This window comes from Symphalangus syndactylus, chromosome 8, assembly GCF_028878055.3.
Source record: "Symphalangus syndactylus isolate Jambi chromosome 8, NHGRI_mSymSyn1-v2.1_pri, whole genome shotgun sequence".
Classification (NCBI taxonomy): domain Eukaryota; kingdom Metazoa; phylum Chordata; class Mammalia; order Primates; family Hylobatidae; genus Symphalangus; species Symphalangus syndactylus.
In genome coordinates, this window is record NC_072430.2 from 75,457,896 (window position 1) to 75,476,649 (window position 18,754).

Here is an 18,754-nt window from a genome sequence, read left to right on the forward strand (position 1 = left end):
TGCTGGGTATAATTGATAAATTGAGATATCTGCAAAAATTCTGATGCAACATGAAATTATCAGTGATTTATATTGGTGACAAGGTCACAGGTCCTATGAATACTAGTGGGGTTTGTTGTCTGCATTCATAATAAAGAGATTGCTAAATTTTAGTTAGGAGTTACTGAAAATAAAGATGCAATTTCCCCTCATCCATGTTCTGTCCACATATACCAGGTTAAGAACACTAATCTAGTCCCAAAGTGTCCTGTCACGGATTAGCAAACTGCAGCCCAGTTTTTGACCCCTGTGAATTGTTTGATGACAAAGTAAACTAGTAGCAGATTGAAGGCCTAGAACAATATCTATTCCCTTATTCCAAACTGCTTCATGTTGGCTAGAATCTCAAGGATTCAGCATTGGCTTTAGCAACACGCAAATGACAGAGGTCAAGCTAAATTATTTTGCAACAAAGGTAAAATGTTGACTTATACCATTTGATTTCTCTTTTAAAAAAAGCTTTATCTGCTAACAGAAATGTAGTCAAGCCTTCCTAAGATCCACTGAAGTGTAAGATAAAGTTTGTAGGCAAAATTTATCTAGCCAAACACTTGACCTATTAAGAGGGCCTCTCTGGTCTACATTCAGAGTTCATTTTGGACTTGCATGATTCCTTCATACTTCAATAAGGCCCTCAGATCTATGAGCCAAATTCTGAGACACTGCCAGTGCGTTCCTTCAAAAAATGCATGTGATAGAGATTATAATTAGAACATTTATTCCTGTTATTACAAAGCCAAACAAGAAAGCATCCAATAAAAGTTCTCCAGGGCCAGGCGTGGTGGCTCAGGCCTGTAATCCTAGCACTTTGGGAGGCTGAAGTGGGCGGATCATGAGGTCGGGAGATCAAGACCATCCTGGCTAACACAGTAAAACCCTGTCTCTACGAAAAATACAAAAAAATTAGCTGAATGTGGTGGCACACACCTGTAGTCCTAGCTACTCGGGAGGCTAAGGCAGGAGAATCGCTTGAACCCGGGAGGCAGAGGTTGCAGTGAGCCAAGATTGCGCCACTGCGCTGCAGCCTGGGCAACAGAGCGAGACTCCGTCCCAAAAAAAAAAAAAAAAAAAGTTCTCCAAAGGTAAAACAATGTTTCTGGCTACTCTATAATAACAGTATAACCCAGTTCTCACATACTAAAATGTGCCATCCAAACAGTCCAATGTCATAAAATTTGGTTATAAGAAAAATGTGCCAGGGCATTTCTTTCCTTGCTAATTCTCTGTCTTAGGCTCTCTAAACTTCTCGTCAGTCTGTCAGCCAGTCAGTGCACGAATGTGGTTTTAACGGCCTCTTCTCTGTTGCCAACTGTTCTAGGCTATATTAACTATTTGTCTGTATTCTTCGATCTCTGGCAAGTGGAGCCTTGTGGACCTGGGGAACCACTCCTCCCAGAGTTAACTAATTCCTAGAGATAACAATTTGCCTGCCGGCACATCTTTGATATGCAAACCAACCAATTAGGGTTCCACGCCCCAACCTACCTCCTTTTATCAGATCACCACAGGGCCTGCTGAAATTATTCAAACTGTTAAATCATAAGGCTGTTCTGCTCGCTTACTTCGCTTTCCCCTTTCCTCTTTTGGAAAGCCACAATAAAGGCTTCTGCCCCTTCTGCCTGCTCATCTGGCTTCGGTGCTTCCCTATGTGGCCCCGCCTGCCATGCCTTGCCTCCTGTTTCTAGGGGACTGTGAACATAAAAAACCTCCTTCCTTCATGGCATTTTCTGTCTGTGTGTTGTACTATATCTGCTCAAAACAATTTCCCCGTACATTTTTAGACAATAGGCTGGAAGAACAGCAGCAAGTAAGACACACCAAATCTGTCTTTGAAAAGCTGAAGATCCTTGAAGGAGCTGATATTTTAGCCTAGGGTGGATAAATTTGCATGAGTGTGGGCTCTAAAATAAATAGAACCTAGATGTGACCAAGCACCATTCTTTTCTTCCCAACCTGGGTATCTTCTGCTAACATATGGGGTAAAGGTGGTAGATGAGAATTGAGGAATCAAGGATTTAATCCTAATTCTCTTTTGCCTGGATAAAGACCAGTCTCTGCCTAGAGCACACTCCACCTACTAATGCCTAGGCTGGGGAGAAAGGACCAGGATGGGGTCCTTTTAATTTTATCTTGCCACATGATTAGGAAGATGCAAGATGATTAGAAGAGGTGTGGTGACTCACACCTCTAATCCCAGCACTTTGGGAGGCTGAAGCAGGAGGATCCCTTGAGTCCAGGAGTTGAAAGGTCAGCCTGGGCAATATAGGGAAACTGTCTCTATAAAAAATTTTAAAAATTAGCTGGGTGTGGTGGCACACACCTGTACTCCCAGTTACTGTAGAGACTGAGGTGGGAGGATTGCTTGAGCCCGGGAGTTTGAGGCTGGAGTGAGCTGTGATCATGCCACTGCATTTCAGCCTGGGTGACAGTGGGAGAGCCTGTCTCAAAAGAAAAAAAAAAAAAAAAAAAAAGGAGGGGGAGGGAGATGATTAGGAAGACTTACCAATGTCTTTCCTGAGTGCTTCCTGCCTTACCAGTTTTCCTTAAACCAAACTTGCACTGGATGGTGATGGAAGTGTGAAAGGAAAGTAACTCTTGGGGCCCCCAAATCACTCCGCTAAAGGGAAAAGTCAAGCTGGGAACTGCTTAGGGCAAACCTGTCTCCCTATTCTATCCAGTCATCCCTCTGCTCACTGAGATAAATGCATATCTGATTGCCTCCTTTGAAAAGGCTAATCAGAAACTTTAAAAAATGCAACTTTCTATAACCTGGAAGCCCCTCCCCACTTTTAGTTGTCCTGCCTTTCCAGACCGAACCAATGTACATCTTACATATATTAATTGATGTTTCATGTCTCCCTAAAATGTGTAAAACCAAGCTGTGCCCCAGCCACCTTGGGCACATGTCGTCAGAACCTCCTGAGGCTATGACATGGGCATACATGTCCTTAACCTTGGCAAAATAAACTTTCTAAACTGACTGGGACCTGTCTCAGACACTTGGAGTTCACAGAATTATTTAAAATTTAAAGGAGGATGAGGCAGATCTTACAAAGCAGTGTAGTGTGGAGGGAACAGAAGTCATGCCTAGGTCTAACCTATTCTTCCCATGCTCGTCTTCTCCTATGCTCCCCACATAGCACGAAAGAGGCTCTATTGAATTAGACATTTTGCTTGAATGCCTCTCAAAGATGCTCTGCTCACTCCCCATACCCCCAGACACCTTCCTCTTATCCTGTGTCTGCTTGTCAGTCCAGTGTCTTACTCTGTTCCCTTAGTAAGAGAGTTTCTTCCTGCCTCTTCCCAAAGGAAGAGGCTATGGACCAATACAAATGAAAGCTTCCACTGCCCAGCCCTGCTCACGTGGGGCAGGTGGACCCAGAGCCTCTTGAATTAGAGAACTGGTAGAGGCTGCTTCCACAGCCAGTATCCCCACAGTGAGAGCAGAGGCTAATCTCTCCAGTTCCCTCACAGGAAAAATCCCTCAGCAACGCAGGTGTTTGTTTTAGACAACACAGTCCAGCCTCACATGAAGACAGCTTATTCCTCCCATTAACATGGGTTTGGCTATGTTCTGTTCAAAGCAGTAATCCTTGCTTTATTTCATCAACAAGCCTCTGACCACTTCCGGGGCTTGGCTTGCCTCATGAGTCATGGCACCTGGAGGGAGTTCCTTTGTCTTGGTCATATGGGGCAGCTTTCTGGTCCAAATCTTTTTTTTTTTTTTTTTTTTTGAGATGGAGTTTCACTCTTGTCCAGGCTGGAGTGCAATGGCACGATCTCAGTTCACTGCAACCTCCGCCTCCTGGGTTCCAGCCATTCTCCTGCCTCAGCCTCCCGAGTAGCTGGAATTACAAGCACCCACCCGGCTAATCTTTTGTATTTTTAGGAGAGATGGGGCTTCACTATGTTGGCCAGGCTGGTCTCAAGCTCCTGACCTCGTGATCTGCCCACCTCGGCCTCCCAGAGTGCTGGGATTACAGGCATGAGCCACTGTGCCTGGCCACTGGTCCAAATCTCTTAACCAGCAGAAGGGAGGAAAAGAGGAAGTGGGAAAACATGTGAGCTCATCCCTCCTGCCTGTGATTTTCTCACAATGCGTCCATTCCTCCTTTCATCATATGTCCTCAGAAGGCATGAACAAAAGGCTAGGGGAACAGTAGTATTAGGTCAGAATATTTTCTCCACTTGTATCTGGTCTTGCAAGAAACAGCTGGTTTGCACAAAGGATTTAATTGAAGTGAGTTTAATAAACGGACTATTTACAGAGGTGCAACAGCCTTAAGGGAACTCGGCAAAGAGTGGTGAAGACCAGGGACAAGCACAGCAGGAAGCCAATGCCCCTCATAGACGCGTAGAAGCAAGTGGTGATGGTGTTACCGGACCCCTGGGAGAGCCACAGCTGTGGAGGAGGGAACATTTGAAAGTCGCGTGGCAAAGAGGAATGCAGCCACTGCAAAACCATGTCCCAACAAGGAGTCGCAGTGGGATAAATAGGCTGACCTGGCTTCCTGCCTTCTAATCCCCAGTCAGCACCAGCCATCAGCCAAACCCAATTGGAAGCCAGAGGACAAGGAGGGTCAGATGACACAGTCTGTAGGCGTCAGCCTCCTAGAGCACAAGCCAAGGCAAAGGGTGGAGAGTGGAGGGGCAAACAGAGAGGAACCAACACACAGTCAACAATCAGAAGTGAAAAATGGTCGGCTTATCCCACAAAGCAAACCACTGTGTGTAGCTTATTACGACTTTCTGTTAGCATACTGGACTTCTGTATGCACCAGAAGAAATGCAACATGACTTTGTGGAAGTTCAATAGACAGATGGCATCTAGGGCACCCAGTGACTCATCTCCTGATGGGTGGGATTTGGATTTTCTTTCCACAACATGTCTCCTTACTCTACATTCTACATCTGTGTCAGGGACAAAAAATTCTGCATCAGCATGTTTGTAGCATCTAGGTTTTTCTTTTTTTCTTTTTTTTTTTTTTTTTTTTGAGACAGGGTCTCACTCCATCGCCCAGGCTGGAGTGTAGTGGTGGGATCTCGTCTCACTGCAAGCTCTGCCTCCCTGGTTCACGCCATTCTCCTGCCTCAGCCTCCTGAGTAGCTGGGACTACAGGTGCCCACCACCATGCGTGGCCAATTTTTTGTATTTTTAGTAGAGACAGGGTTTCACCATGTTAGCCAGGATGGTCTTGATCTCCTGACCTCGTGATCTGCCCACCTCGGCCTCCCAAAGTGCTGGGATTACAGGCGTGAGCCACCGCGCCTGGCCAGCATCTAGGTTTTTAGGAAGGCCATCTTCTTCAATGCTCTCCCCCACCTGCTACATCAGGAATCACCCAACAGCATTGCTAACAGGTTATTGAGTCTGATTAGATACTTTGGTGACAAACTGCTTACAATCTCCAGAGGGAAACTTCTATCATTTAACAACTCTGTTTTTAAAAAGTTCACAGGCAGGGGTGGTGGACTCATGCCTATAATGCCAGCACTTTGGGCAGCCAAGGCAGGTGGATCTCCTGAGCTCAGGAGTTCGAGATCAGCCAGAGCAACATGATGAAACCCCGTTTCTACCAAACATACAAAAATTAGCCACGCATGGTGGCACACGCCTGTGGTCCCAGCTACTTGGGAGGCTGAGGTAGCAGGATGAGTCCAGGAGGTGGAGGTTGCAGTGAGCCAAGATCATGCCATTGCACTCCAATCTGAGTGACAGAGTGGGACCCTGTCTCAAAAAGAAAAATAATTAATTAATTAAAAGGTTAACAGTAAGCCACAACAGTATTTGTTGAAAAATGTCCCCTTCTCAGTGACAGTTTTATTTAATATCAAAGTCAGGTTCTTAAAAGATAATTTAAAAGTTGAAATTCTCTCAGTTTTACATATAACTTCAAGAGGATTCAATACCATTGGTACCATTTGGCCATGTTTTCATCCTCCCAAAATGTTTTGTTAAATGGGATCCGGAATCCCAGAGATTCTCACCTGCTGCTGCTATGAAGCAAAATTAACTCAAGAGTGGAGTGAAGGTGTTAGGTCGAGGGGGTGAAAACATTAATTGAGGACAAAGACTAGATACTTTTAGGTAGAGGGATAGGGATACAATGATGTCGTTATAGAATTACAAGCTAAAGTTCACAAAGGAAAAGAATCAGTGTAAGATGAAACAGGGAATGTTTGCAGCACTCAGGAACAAAAAAAAAGGTCTGAAAAAATAAGACTGGAAGATTCAGGGATAGTTTGCATTTATTCCTAGGGATCTGCTCTCACTCTTCTCTCTTCTGCTCTGTGCCCTAAGTTGACCTCGGATGGATTACATGGACTGCCCTGTGGCGTCTGATTAGGTTCTTGTTAGCCCCTGGGAGACCCTAGGCAGAAGATCAGAGGGGAGAAGAGTAAGGCTGGATTATTTATCTGCTTCCATCTTTCTCCCTATGGGGTCTCTGCAGGCTGGCTGCATCCCTGTACTCAAGGCCTCTGTTGGACTTCCCCCTCCACCCAGTTTTCTCTCTGGATTCCAGTAATTCTCTACCCTTCAGACCTGGGGCACTGCCTAACCCTGAGGTTTCCTACACACTGCCCACAACTTCATAAACAGTCTTGTTCATTATTAAATTACTCAATTCCAATATGCTGTTTGTTTTCTGCCAGGACCCTGATTAACACACTCAGTCTCATTGGCCTCCCAACACATGTTTATTGAGTAAATACCACATGCCAAGGAGGAATAAAATAATTAATTAGAGAATCAATGCCTTCAATAGGGCAGTCTGAGAGTGGAGACAGCCAGAAAAGCAGATCATTATATTACATCCTGACAGGTGACACAGGGAGGCACTGGATGGGGAGGTCAGTGGGATATAAAAGTCTGGGCAGGGGCAGACTCAGGGAAAGTTTCTCAGTGGAGATGGGGGCCAGGGAAATTTAGAGGTAGTAGCATGGGTAGGAAGTGGTTAGAAGCTGCCAGAGCAGTTTACAGCCAAGGACATCAGGGCCAGCCAGCTTGTGGTAAGAGACTGGGGCAGGGGCTAGGCTGGACCAGATGAAAGAAAGCCTTGTGCTGGGGAAAGGTATCCTTCTCTTCCATTTGCTTACTCTCCCCACCAAGGGAAAAATAATGACACAGGTGAGGTCTACAGCCTCTTACTCTGAGCCCTTAATCCTGCCCTACTACCATGGCTTGCCACTCCTATTTCCTTAGCCTGCTTTGAAAATCATCCCCATATACTTCCTGCACATTCTAAGGTCTTTCAAGACGGCAACAAGACAATACAGCAAAGTAGTCCTTGGAGATGAGCTACAGAAGAGGGCTAGAAGTGAACATTCCCAAATGCATTCTGGAAGCCCTGGAAGTCAGAACCCTTTTTCTTATAATAGCATTAGATAATGCTGACACTGCTTTTGTCCAGTGGAGAAGGGTGAGGATAATGTTGGAAAGAGGGCAGGGAGCAAGCTTCACTTCATCAAGGAGGGGCTTTGATTCAAATCGGTTTGGGTGGGCGGGCACTTTGAAAATCCATTTGCCACACTAAATGGCAAGTCCAGGTCCAGGAGGTTCCTGTCTTCCCTCTCTCAACAGCAAACTGCAAGTAGTTTCATTGCAGGATAAGGCCAAGCCCACTGCTGCCCATGCTGTTTTTGTTTTGTTTCCAGACAGATTCTAGCTGTCACCAGGCTGCAGTGCAGTGGTGCGATCACAGGTCTCCTGAGCTCAAGTGAGTCTCTTGCCTCCACCTCCCAAAGCCCTGGGATTACAGCTTTGAGACACCTCATGGGGACCCGGTTTACTGGGGTTTTTTTTTTTTTTTTTTTTGAGACAGAGTCTCACTTTGTCACCCAAGCTGAAGTGCAGTGGTGCAATCTCAGCTCACTGCAGCCTCGACCTTCTGGGCTCAAGTGATCCTCCTTCCTCAGTCCCCCAAGTAGCCGGGGCTACAGGTGCACGCATTTGTATTTTTAGTAGAGACAGGGTTTCGCCTTGTTGCCCAGGTTGGTTTCAAACTCCTGGACTCAAGTGATCTGCCTGCCTCAGCCTCCCAAAGTGCTAAGATTACAGGTGTGAGCCACTGCGCCCGGCCTTTACTGTGAACTTAAAACAAAAAATTATAAATTTGAAAAAGGAGAAGGAGACTTTATTTCTTATAAAAGGTTATAGCCTGCAAGGTGGCCATTCCATAGGCTGATAAACACAGCCTCTGGCCTAAGACCAGAGACAGGCACTTGGAAGGCAGAGGAGTTGGGGTAGGAGCTTTATGCTGAACAGTTTGGCCAAACATACATACCTAACAGGTTACAGGAGGAACTATGAATATTAATGGCGGTGGTCCTTACACATGCATATTGAACAAACATGCATGTAACATGTTCTCTTTGGGGTGGAGACTTAACATTTAATTGTATTACTTCAAATACATTTAAATGTATTACTTCAAACCTATACAGTCTCTTGTCCAGTGAAAGCTGTAGTTCTGGCTGGTGCAACAGGGGTTCAGCTGGTCAGCGTCTGTGAGCTGATTAAGTTGTAATTGTTTTAATATTGCTTATCTCAAGCCAGTGCTTGTTTAGCCTCTAGAGAAAAAGAAAACCTTTGTGGCAGTTAGAACATAGTTTATTCCTTAAGTGTAGGAGTGTGTGACTTAGGTCCTTTTTATAATTTGATGTCCTATTGCTACAAAGAGTCTGTTCTGTCCGCCTTATGATTTCTATTTTAAACATTAATGCTAGTCAGCTGTTGAGTCTAAATTCCAAAAGGGAGGGGGTAGATTTCCCTTCCGGCTGTGGCTAGAAACTCAGATTTAAGGTTTTTCTGGGGTCTGCTTTGCCAAGGGGGTCCATTCAGTCAGTGAGGGGCTTAGGATTTTATTTTTAGTTTACACCACCTTACAGGTGCCTCCTTAACACCCTTTGATGTCACAGACAACCAATTCTCTAGCACTGTGGCTAAGGAGGCTTCATTAGTAGTTAAAGGCACACACATAATCTTACCCAACGGATCCCTCTCTTCTCTTAACCAAGACGGCGCACGACTGCCCTACTCAGCTTTCCCACAAATAAGGACGAGATACTGGAAGGGTTAAAAGCAAGCGGTGGGTATAAAACCCTCGGAATTCTCTCTTTGAGCAACTAAGTCTGTTACTGAAGCCCTCTGCGAGCTTGGATGCTGGGCAAGGGCGAGGGTGGGGCTACCAGGCAGTGAGCGCCCTCGGCGGCCGCGTGATCCCGGGGGTGGGGCCCGTTTCTGAATTGGGGCCAGCTCCCCACCCCCAAGGGGCCCCACATTCCGGGCCAGCAGCCCAGAAATTCCCTCCCTGCAGGCGGAGACAGCCCCAAAAAGTCGACGCCCCGGTCCCGCCGCCAGGCCACTACCCAGAGGGCTGCCGCCGCCTCTCCAAGTTCTTGTGGCCCCCGCGGTGCAGAGTATGAGGCGCTGACGGCCATGGAGGGCTACTGGCGCTTCCTGGCGCTGCTGGGGTCGGCACTGCTCGTCGGCTTCCTGTCGGTGATCTTCGCCCTCGTCTGGGTCCTCCACTACCGAGAGGGGCTTGGCTGGGACGGGAGCGCACTCGAGTTTAACTGGCACCCGGTGCTCATGGTCACCGGCTTCGTCTTCATCCAGGGCATCGGTACTGGCACCTCCTGGGGGGTGCGGGGAGGAAAACGGGGAGAGCGGCGGGGGCAGAGGGTCCTCCGTGAAGCCCCTTCCAGCTGAGGAAGTGCTGGAGGATCGCGGGGCCCGGAGGAGTGCGGTGAGGAGCGCGCGGGAAGCCAAGTCGGCGGGGCGGGAGGGAGGCTGGCTGGCTCGGGGGCGGGACAGAGCTGCGGTTCGGGCGGATCGCAGCGAGCGCGGGGCCGGGGGTGCGCGGTGGAGACGCGCTGCTGGGGGCGGCGGAGCGGGGCCGGCCCCACTTGGTTAACTCTTTGCGGCGAGTGGCTAGGAAGCATTGGAGGGGCCTCCAAGACCCAGAAACTTGAGCCCGGGCTCGATGCCGGAGCGCCGCGCAGTCGGGCCGCTGCCGCCCACGCGACCCGGAAAGTCGCCCCTGTGGACCGAGCCTGCGCAATCGGGCGCGCGGAAACACTTTCGCCTCAGCCTTTTGCTGAACTTGCTTCCAGGCTGCAGATGAGGAGGGGAAGGCAGCGGGGGAAAGATTGCCTGAGCGAGAATTTGCCCGTATTTGTAACAGCCTCGGCCCTGGGTGAAGGGGCTGGCCAAGGGGGGCGAGTGAAGCATCCGCCCTGGGTTCCTCTCCTCCTAGAGTGTTAAACTCAGTCGAGTCCGGGAAGCCACCAGGACTTCAAAGTGTGTTTCGCCGCCCTGCCCAGTCATTGGACGGTCTTGAGCCCAACTTTTTTATGTGGCAGCAGAGTGGCGAAAGTTGCCCCGCGGGGCTTCCTATTGGGCACTGGCCCAGCGCCCCGGGTGGGAGATGCCGGGAGAAGGCCCGCGGCTGTCTGGCACCGAGGGATGCCTCTGCTCGGGATGCCCCCGGCGCGAGCTGCGTCCGTGTTTGGCCCGCGGCAAGCCAGCCCTGGGCCTGCATTCTCTGGGCTGAGGCTGGCGCGGGGATGGGGCTCAGCAGTCGCTGGCAGTGTTTGTTGTCATTGTGTAGTGCCTCTCACAATTTCCTGACAGCTTCCTTCAGTTTGCCGTGTAGCTGGAGGAACCTCTAGCTTTTGGCGCAAACACCATTTATTTGTAACCACTTCCCCAAAGGCACGGCCTTGAGAAAGTAGTTAGAGAAAGGCAGCAAGGGGTGGAGTGGGGTTATGTCGCAGAAAATAATGGAGAGGAGTAGCAAGGGTTTGGAAAGATATGCCCACTGGCCGAAATCTCCAGCTTTGCCTCCGGGCAGGCTGCCTTTTCTTCACCAAATATTTAACTCCCCACAAACGAGTGTGCAAAAGAGTGCTGACCTCATTCCTGAAGAAAAGTGATTTTGGCTTTTGTTTTCGTTGGTTGTTTTAAACTTGTACTGCAGCTTTCGCAAGTGTGGCCAGCATTCTCCCACTCTGGAATGTAGTGGAAGGTGTTACTAACCCTCAGCATTCAAAGGCTTCCCTGGTGTGAGATCGGCACCAGGGCGTGAGCACCACTGGGCACCTAAGGCATTTCGTTGCGTAACTCTCAGTTATTTTGCCACTACGCTTATAAGAGAAAAACATATTCAAGTTCCAAAGTAACTGTCAGAAGCACTCTTTCCTTCATGGTGGAGCCCTTAAGTTTGGTCCAGAGCTGTCTACACCTTGTTTGCTCAAAGAGTAGAACCAGTCTCCTCTTCTACTCAACTCTTCAGAGCAGCTTCTAATACCAAAAAACTTTCTGGAGGTTTTGGAATATCTTCTTATAATTGACGGTAAGAGAAACACAAGTGTTATTACTCGTTGCCTGACTTGCCACAGAGGAGAAGACGTCAGAATGGCTAACAGTGATTGCATGCTGTGTGTCCACTAAGTGCATTATCTCACATGTATGTAAGAGTAAACTGAGGCAGAGAAGAGTTATGTAACTTACCTATGAAAGTTGTTTTAAGTCTTCTCAGTGACCTTATTGTCAAAGTTGGATTCTCTGCTTTTATGGCAATATGCTTATTTTCTGCCAAATCGTTTTAGACAGCGAAAACCTTCATCTAAAATGTGTTTTGAAACTCTTCATTCGTGTTAGAGTCCAATATACAGTTTTCCTAAAAGGTTTTTTAAGTTCTCTAAACTTTGTACTTCTCTTAATCTGTTCCTACTTAACTCTTGGACAAAAATGTGTAAATTTTGGCAATTTTCATCTGTTGCTCTTATGAATTTTGTTTCTTTTATTCTTTCTTTCAAGACAGAGTCTTGCTCTGTCGCCCAGGCTGGAGTGCAGTGGCGCAATCTTGGCTCACTGCAACCTCCGCCTCCCAGGTTCAAGCAATTCTCCTGTCCCAGCCTCTCCAGTGGCTGGGATTACAGGTGCCTACCACCATGCCCAGCTAATTTTTGTATTTTTAGTAGAGACGGGGTTTCACCATGTTGGCCAGGCTGGTCTTGAGCTCCTGACCTCAAGTGATCCGCCTGCCTTCGCCCCCCAAACTGCTGAGATTACAGACGTGAGCCACCGTACCCGGCCGATCTTTTTTCTTTAGGTTCAATTACTGTATTTGTATCAATGGTCCAGAGTTTGTCCCGTCATTACTCATCCTGTTTCCTGTTTGGATCCTGGATGTGCAAATCACTTTAATCATATAATGCATATAATTGACATGAGCATAAATGTTTTCATACATGTAGGCACATGCATAGTTCTTACATATCTTGGCCCACCCACCCACATTCCTCACCCTAAGTATTAGGAAGGCTCCAGTGGAAGGAGGGGGAGTAATAAATAAACTTTATAGGCTGTGAGGGACCCACACGTTACAGACTCACCGTGTTATAACAGACTTTTTTACTGTGTGTGATTGCTGCAAGGAGGAATATTTTAGGCTACGAGATTTCAGATCTCTAACAAAGAACACGATGTAATGGAGTTCTTCTCTTCTGTAATACACAAATATTTGCAGATGAGGAAAGGAAGGCTAAAGTACAGTTATTACTGTAAGTATAAAATGCTTTAGAAATGCAATATACAAATAGTAAACAATATTTGAAACTAAGAACAAGTATGAGTCCTTTGAAACACCTTTAAGAAGCAAGCTCTGGGCCGGCATGGTCCAGCTACTCGAGAGGCTGAGGCAGGAGAATCGCTTGAACTCGGGAAGCGGAGCTTGCAGTGAGCCGAGATCTCACCACTGCACTCCAGCCTGGGCAACAGAGCGAAACTCCGTCTCCGTCTCAAAAAAAAAAAGGCCGGGCACGGTGGCTCAGGCACCTGTAATCCCAGCTACTCAGGAGTCTGAGACAGGAGAATTGCTTGAACCTGGGAGCCGGAGGTTGCAGTGAGCCAAGATTGTGTCACTGCACTCTAGCCTGGGCAACAGAGTGAGACTCTGTCTCAAAAAAAAAAAAAAAAAAAAGTAAACTCCAAAGAAGCAAAGCTAACATAGAAGTTACAAAACAAATCTCCCTCTCCTTCTTTATTCCCCTTTCCCTTTCTCGCTCACCCTCTCTCTCCTTGTCCCATTTTCTCCTCTATGTCCCTCTCTCCCTCTCCCTCTTCCTTCCTTTCCCCCTCTCTCTCCCCACCTCCCATACTCCAAGTATATTTTGGAAAATGTATATATTCTAAATTAAAGTATAACAGATCATGGGAAATCTAAAACTAAAATAAAATTTAAACTAGTGGGAAATCTAACTAACAGACTCTGACATGAATGAGGAAGAGTTTAGAAGAGGCTTTGTGCTTCTCTGAAAGAAATGTTTCCCATGAAATAAGTATACTACTAGGAAATCAGAGAAACGAACCTTGAAAAGAAGGCCACAGAAAAGACTGAAACAAATAAACGCTGTCAAAGTGGCTGTTGACCTTTTAAAAGGTTCAGCAAGGTGGAATGTGTTCTTTAGTGAAAGGTAGAAAATTCAGGTGTCTAAATTTAGCGAAAAGAAGTCTTGGCAATTCTATACTCCTTCCTTTCCTGTGTAGAACTCCTTTTATTGTATAAACTGAAGGGAGAGAAATTAAATAGTTTAATGATCTCAAGTTGATTTTGTGAGAGAATATAACTACCTTAAGTAACATTTAAAAGACTAACGGAAATTAAGAGCAGTTCTTGAAAAGCAGTTGGGATATCCTATTAATTTATCTAAAAGTGACCAAATTCCAAGATTACTTAAATAGACTTGAAAAGGCTCTTGGGGTAAAATCCAGCAAATAAGATAATGGAGAAAGTGCCTCAAATACCTACTCTAAAAGAAGCTTCAGGGACACCATTGATAATAAAACTTATCAATCTTAGCGATACAAGGGTTTTTACAAAGCACAAAGAGATGATTTAAAGAAATTTTGTGACGAAAACCACAAAAAAAATCCCCAACATTTTTTTTTGTAAATAAATACATGTAGTTTTTTTGTTTTTTTTTTGAGATAGAGTCTGGCTCTGTCCCCCAGGCTGGAGTGCAGTGGCACCATCTCGGCTCACTGCAAGCTCTGCCTCCCGGATTCACGCCATTCTCCTGCCTCAGCCTCCCTAGTAGCTGGGATTACAGGCGCCCGCCACCACGACCTGCTAATTTTTTTTTTTTTGTATTTTTAGTAGAGACAGGGTTTCACTATGTTGGCCAGGATGGTCTCAAACTCCTGACCTCGTGATACAGGTGCCCGCCACCACGCCCTGTTAATTTTTTTTTTTTTGTACTTTTAGTAGAGACAGGGTTTCACTATGTTGGCCAGGATGGTCTCGAACTCCTGACCTCGTGATCCGCCCACCTCGGCCTCCCAAAGTGCTAGGATTACAGGCTTGAGCCACCGCACCCAGCCTAAATACACATAGATTTTTAAATAATGCAACCAATAAAAATGTTTTAGATATGACTGTGGTGCTCAGTGCTATATCCCCAGTACCTAGAATAACACTGAGAACTGGCACATGGTAGATGAGTAAGTGGTTGTTGAATGAATGAGTGATTATTTCTGTACCATCACTGAATTGTTAGTAACAAAATGCAATTTACAGCCACTTATTTGTGACGATAATAATAGTGTCTAAAGTAAACACACCCTCGCTTTTCCCTAGTGATTCTCCTGTTCAGCCAGTTTAAAAGCACTGGCTTAGTCAACCTCCAGCAAGAATGGACATCATATTGCACTGGAAATGCATCTTTATTCTGAGGCCTCTAGCTGATGAGAATGTTGCTGCTTAAGTACAATCTGTACCTCCTCTTCCCTTCATCCCAGTTCTCCCTCCTTTTTCTGCATCATTAAGTTTCTCCCCCAACTGGCTTATTTCCAACATGTTATAATTTCTATCATCTTCGAAAACAAAACAAAGCAAAACAAAACAAAATCACTCTTGACCCTGTATGTCCCTCAGCTACTGCCTCAATTCTCTGCTTGCCTTACTATGAACTTTTTGAAATTTTCGTCCATACCTGCAGTTTCTAGTTCCTTTCTTCCTGTTCTTTCTCATGTTGCTAATTCCATTGGTCAATTCTCAGTCCTCCATAGTGTTTGAGTGGAAGGCAGCATTTGACATAATTGACCCCTCCTCACTCCTCCCTGGGACACTTTATTTTTTTTTCTTTTTTTCTTGTTTTTTTTTTTTTTTTTTTTTTTTTTTGAGATAGAGTTTTGCTCTTGTTGCCCAGGCTGGAGTGCAATGGTGTGATTTGAGCTCACCGCAACCTCTGCCTCCTGGGTTCAAGCGATTCTCCTGCCTCAGCCTCCAGAGTAGCTGGGATTACAGGTATGCACCACGATGACCAGCTAATTTTGTATTTTTAGTAGAGACAGGGCTTCTCCACGTTGGTCAGGCTGGTCTTGAACTCCCGACCTCAGATGACCCGCCCGCCTCAGCCTCCCAAAGTGCTGGGATTACAAGTGTGAGCCAGCACGTCTGGCCGGGACACTTTCTTTACTTGGCTTCTCTTTCTTCACCTGGTAAATTGGGTGGCTTCCAGGACACCTGATTCTCGTGGCTCTTCTCTCTTTCCTGGCGGCTCCATCCTCAGTCTCCTTTGCTGGTTCTTCCTCATCTTCCTGATGACTTCAGGTTAGAGTGCTCAAGCCTCAGTCTTCTGACCACGACCACCTCTTTTTTTCTACACTCACTTCTTTGGTGGTCAATCTTATCCAGTCTCTCCTTGGCTTTAAGTACTATCTATACACTGAACCCTCTCAAATTTGTATATTCAGCCCAGACTCTTCCCTGAACTCCAAACCCAAATATCTATTTGCCTACTCAGACTGTCTACTTGAATATCAAATAGGCATGTCCAAATCTCAGCTCTTGATCTTCCTCCTGCCTGCAAAACCAACTCCTCCCATAGGTTCCACCATCTCAGTAAATGGCAACTTTGTCCTTGCAGCCGTTCAGGACGAAATTATGCAGTCATCTGTGATTCTTCTCTTCCATACTTCTCAGCCATTTCACTAGAAAATCTTATAGACTCTGAATTCAAAATGCAGTATTATCTAAATTCGGATCACTGACTATTAATTTATTGTCTGTCTTCTCCTACTAGAATGTAAGCTCCCAGAAGGAAGGGATTTTGTCTGTTTTCTTCAATGCTGTATCCATAGCATTACCTAACACATAATAAACATTCAACGAATATTGACTAAATTGATGGAAGTTTGGCCAATTCTTTAAACCAGAGGGTCACACCAACAAGGATTGGTGTACAAAGTAAATAGGTGAAGTAGATTTAGTATACAGCACCCACCGGGGTGTCTTTCTGGATTCAACTAAACATTCAGACACGAGAGACTACTGCCAGGGGTGGTGGCTCATGCCTGTAATCCCAGCACTTTGGGAGGCCAAGGTAGGTGGATCACCCTTGGTCGGGAGTTTGAGACCAGCCTGACCAACATGGAGAAACCCCATCTCTACTAAAAATACAAAATTAGCCGGGCAGAGTGGCGCATACCTGTAATCCCAGCTACCCAGGAGGATGAGGCAGGAGTATCCCTTGAACCCAGGAGATGGAGGTTGCGGTGAGCTGAGATCATGCCATTGCACTCCAGCCTGGGCAACAAGAGTGAAACTCTGTCTCAAAAAAAAAAAGACATGAGAGACGATTAAGACCATACTGGACACCAGTCTACTCAGAAGGATGTAAGACAGAAGCCAGAGCTTGCTGGCAGGACAGTGGCTGGGCAGTGGTAGTGGGCATCCTTGCAGCAGCAGTCAACATAGCCCTCAGTAAGCTATCCTTTCCTCAGGCAACAGCTGGGGCACCAGGAGATGAGCTCTGCACTGGTGAGATCAGAGCTTAAAGTCCCCATGCCCCATAGGAACCATTGTCTTTTGTAGTACTCTGTATGCCTAGTTCTATGATCCCTGCAAGGAATAGGTAGTGGGTTGAATAGTGCCCCCCAAAAAGATATGTCTAAATCCTAATCCCAGGTATCCATGAATGTGACCTTACTTGGAAATAGGATCTTTGCAGATGTTAACTATGGATCTCAAGATGAGATCACCCTGGATTTAGAGTGGGCTCTAAATCCTATGATTGGTGTCCTTATAAGAGAAAGGAGAAAGAGATTTGAGACAAAGACACACAGAGAGGAAGGCTCTGTGAAGACAGGCAGAGATTGGAGTGATATGGCCATAAGCTAAGGAAAATGGAGAATTGTCGGCGCCCGTAGAGGCCGAAGAGGGTATGGCATAGCTTCTCCCTCAGGCCCATCCTGCTATTATAATACCTTGATTTTTAATTTCTGGCCTCCAGAACTGAGAGAGAATAAATATGTTGTTTTAAGTTACTAGATTTCTGGTAACTTGTTATGGTAGCTCTAGGGGATTAATATAGGCTATAACAGTTATCACTGCACTCTGGGAAGCCCAAAGTATTGGCATCATCATCAGGTATTTACAGATTTCTCATTGTTTCTCTCAGTCCAGACACAGTTTACCAATTGGGTCAGTTTTTATTATAACCAGCGTTGCCTAATAACTGGTGACAAACCACTTCATCTGTTTACTAGGACAGTTAATTAAATGTCAAATCTTTCATGCAGCAGAGTATAGGTGTACACTTGTGTGAGAGGTGGGAACTGTAGGGAACTAGAGAGTGCTCACTCCTGGCAAAACAGGAAGCTTCCACTTAGCCCCAGTGGATTGTGGCTACGGGAGGATGCCAGTCCAAGGTTGCCAGGGCTTCTCATTCCCCCGAGAGAATCCAGATATTTAAAAAATTGGTTCAAACGAAAAGTAAACCAGCCACAAAAACAAAACCTCTAAAACATTGGGCTGATCAAACAAAACAACATCTTTGGACCAAATTCCAGTCCATAGCTTCCAGTTTACAGGTGACTCCTGCTAGGGTTTTCTGACTTGACTTTGCAAGGTTTTAAATTTTTCCCTTAAAAGGTAGAACATTCTTCCTTTTTAAGAAAGATAGAGGGCCAGGCACGGTGGCTCATGCCTGTAATCCCAGGACTTTGGGAAGCCAAGTAGAGAGACAAGCCTGGGCAACATGGTGAAACCCCATCTCTGCAAAAAAAAAAAATACAAAAATTAGCCAGGCGTGCTGGTGTGTGTTGGTAAGTCCCAGCTACTCGGGGAGCTGAGGCTGGAAGATCACTTGAGCCTGGGAGGTTGAGGCTGCAGTGAGCCGTGACCATGCCACTGCACTCCAGCCTGGGGAACAGAGCAAGACTCTGTCTCAAAAAAAAAAAAAAAAAAAAGAACAAAAGAAAGACTAGAAATCTTTGTTATAACTTTTTTCTTTGTATAGAAACTTCCTTAAAAGGTCAAAACAAGCTTTGAAATGACTATACAGACTTGGGCTGTACTTTTCTAAGTTTTTGTTGTTGTTGTTCATTCGATTTCTTCATATTATCCTATCCATTTAATTAACATATTTATTAAGTACTTACTGTGTGCCAGACACTGTGTAAAACAAGTAAGATACAGCTCGGTCTGCAAGCTGTTCCCATTTGATTTGGTTGGACACGAGTTATGGTTTCTTTCTTTTTGCTTGTTTGTTTTGATACAGGGTCTTGCTCTGTCAGCCAGGCTGGAGTGTAGTGGCGAAATCATGACTCACTGCAGCCTCAACCTCCCGGGCCCAAGTGACTCTTCCACCCCTCTCAAAGTGCTGGGATTACAGTTGTGAACCACCGCACCGTCCCAGCTCAAAT

The 18,754-nt window shown here is 46.0% G+C and overlaps 1 protein-coding gene across 2 annotated transcripts in view; it reads left to right on the forward strand.

Annotated features, from left to right (window-relative positions):
* The first annotated feature begins 9,226 nt into the window (after window positions 1–9,226).
* Window positions 9,227–18,754, forward strand: part of CYBRD1 (cytochrome b reductase 1) — a 34,392-nt gene continuing 24,864 nt past the window's right edge. The window contains exon 1 of one of the 2 annotated variants that reach the window (XM_055289712.2): window positions 9,227–9,665. In XM_055289712.2, the coding sequence (XP_055145687.1) occupies window positions 9,479–9,665 (187 nt within the window). In that variant the 5' untranslated portion in view covers window positions 9,227–9,478. The remainder of the gene's footprint in view (window positions 9,666–18,754) is intronic. The other variant, XM_055289713.2, reaches the window with a different exon arrangement.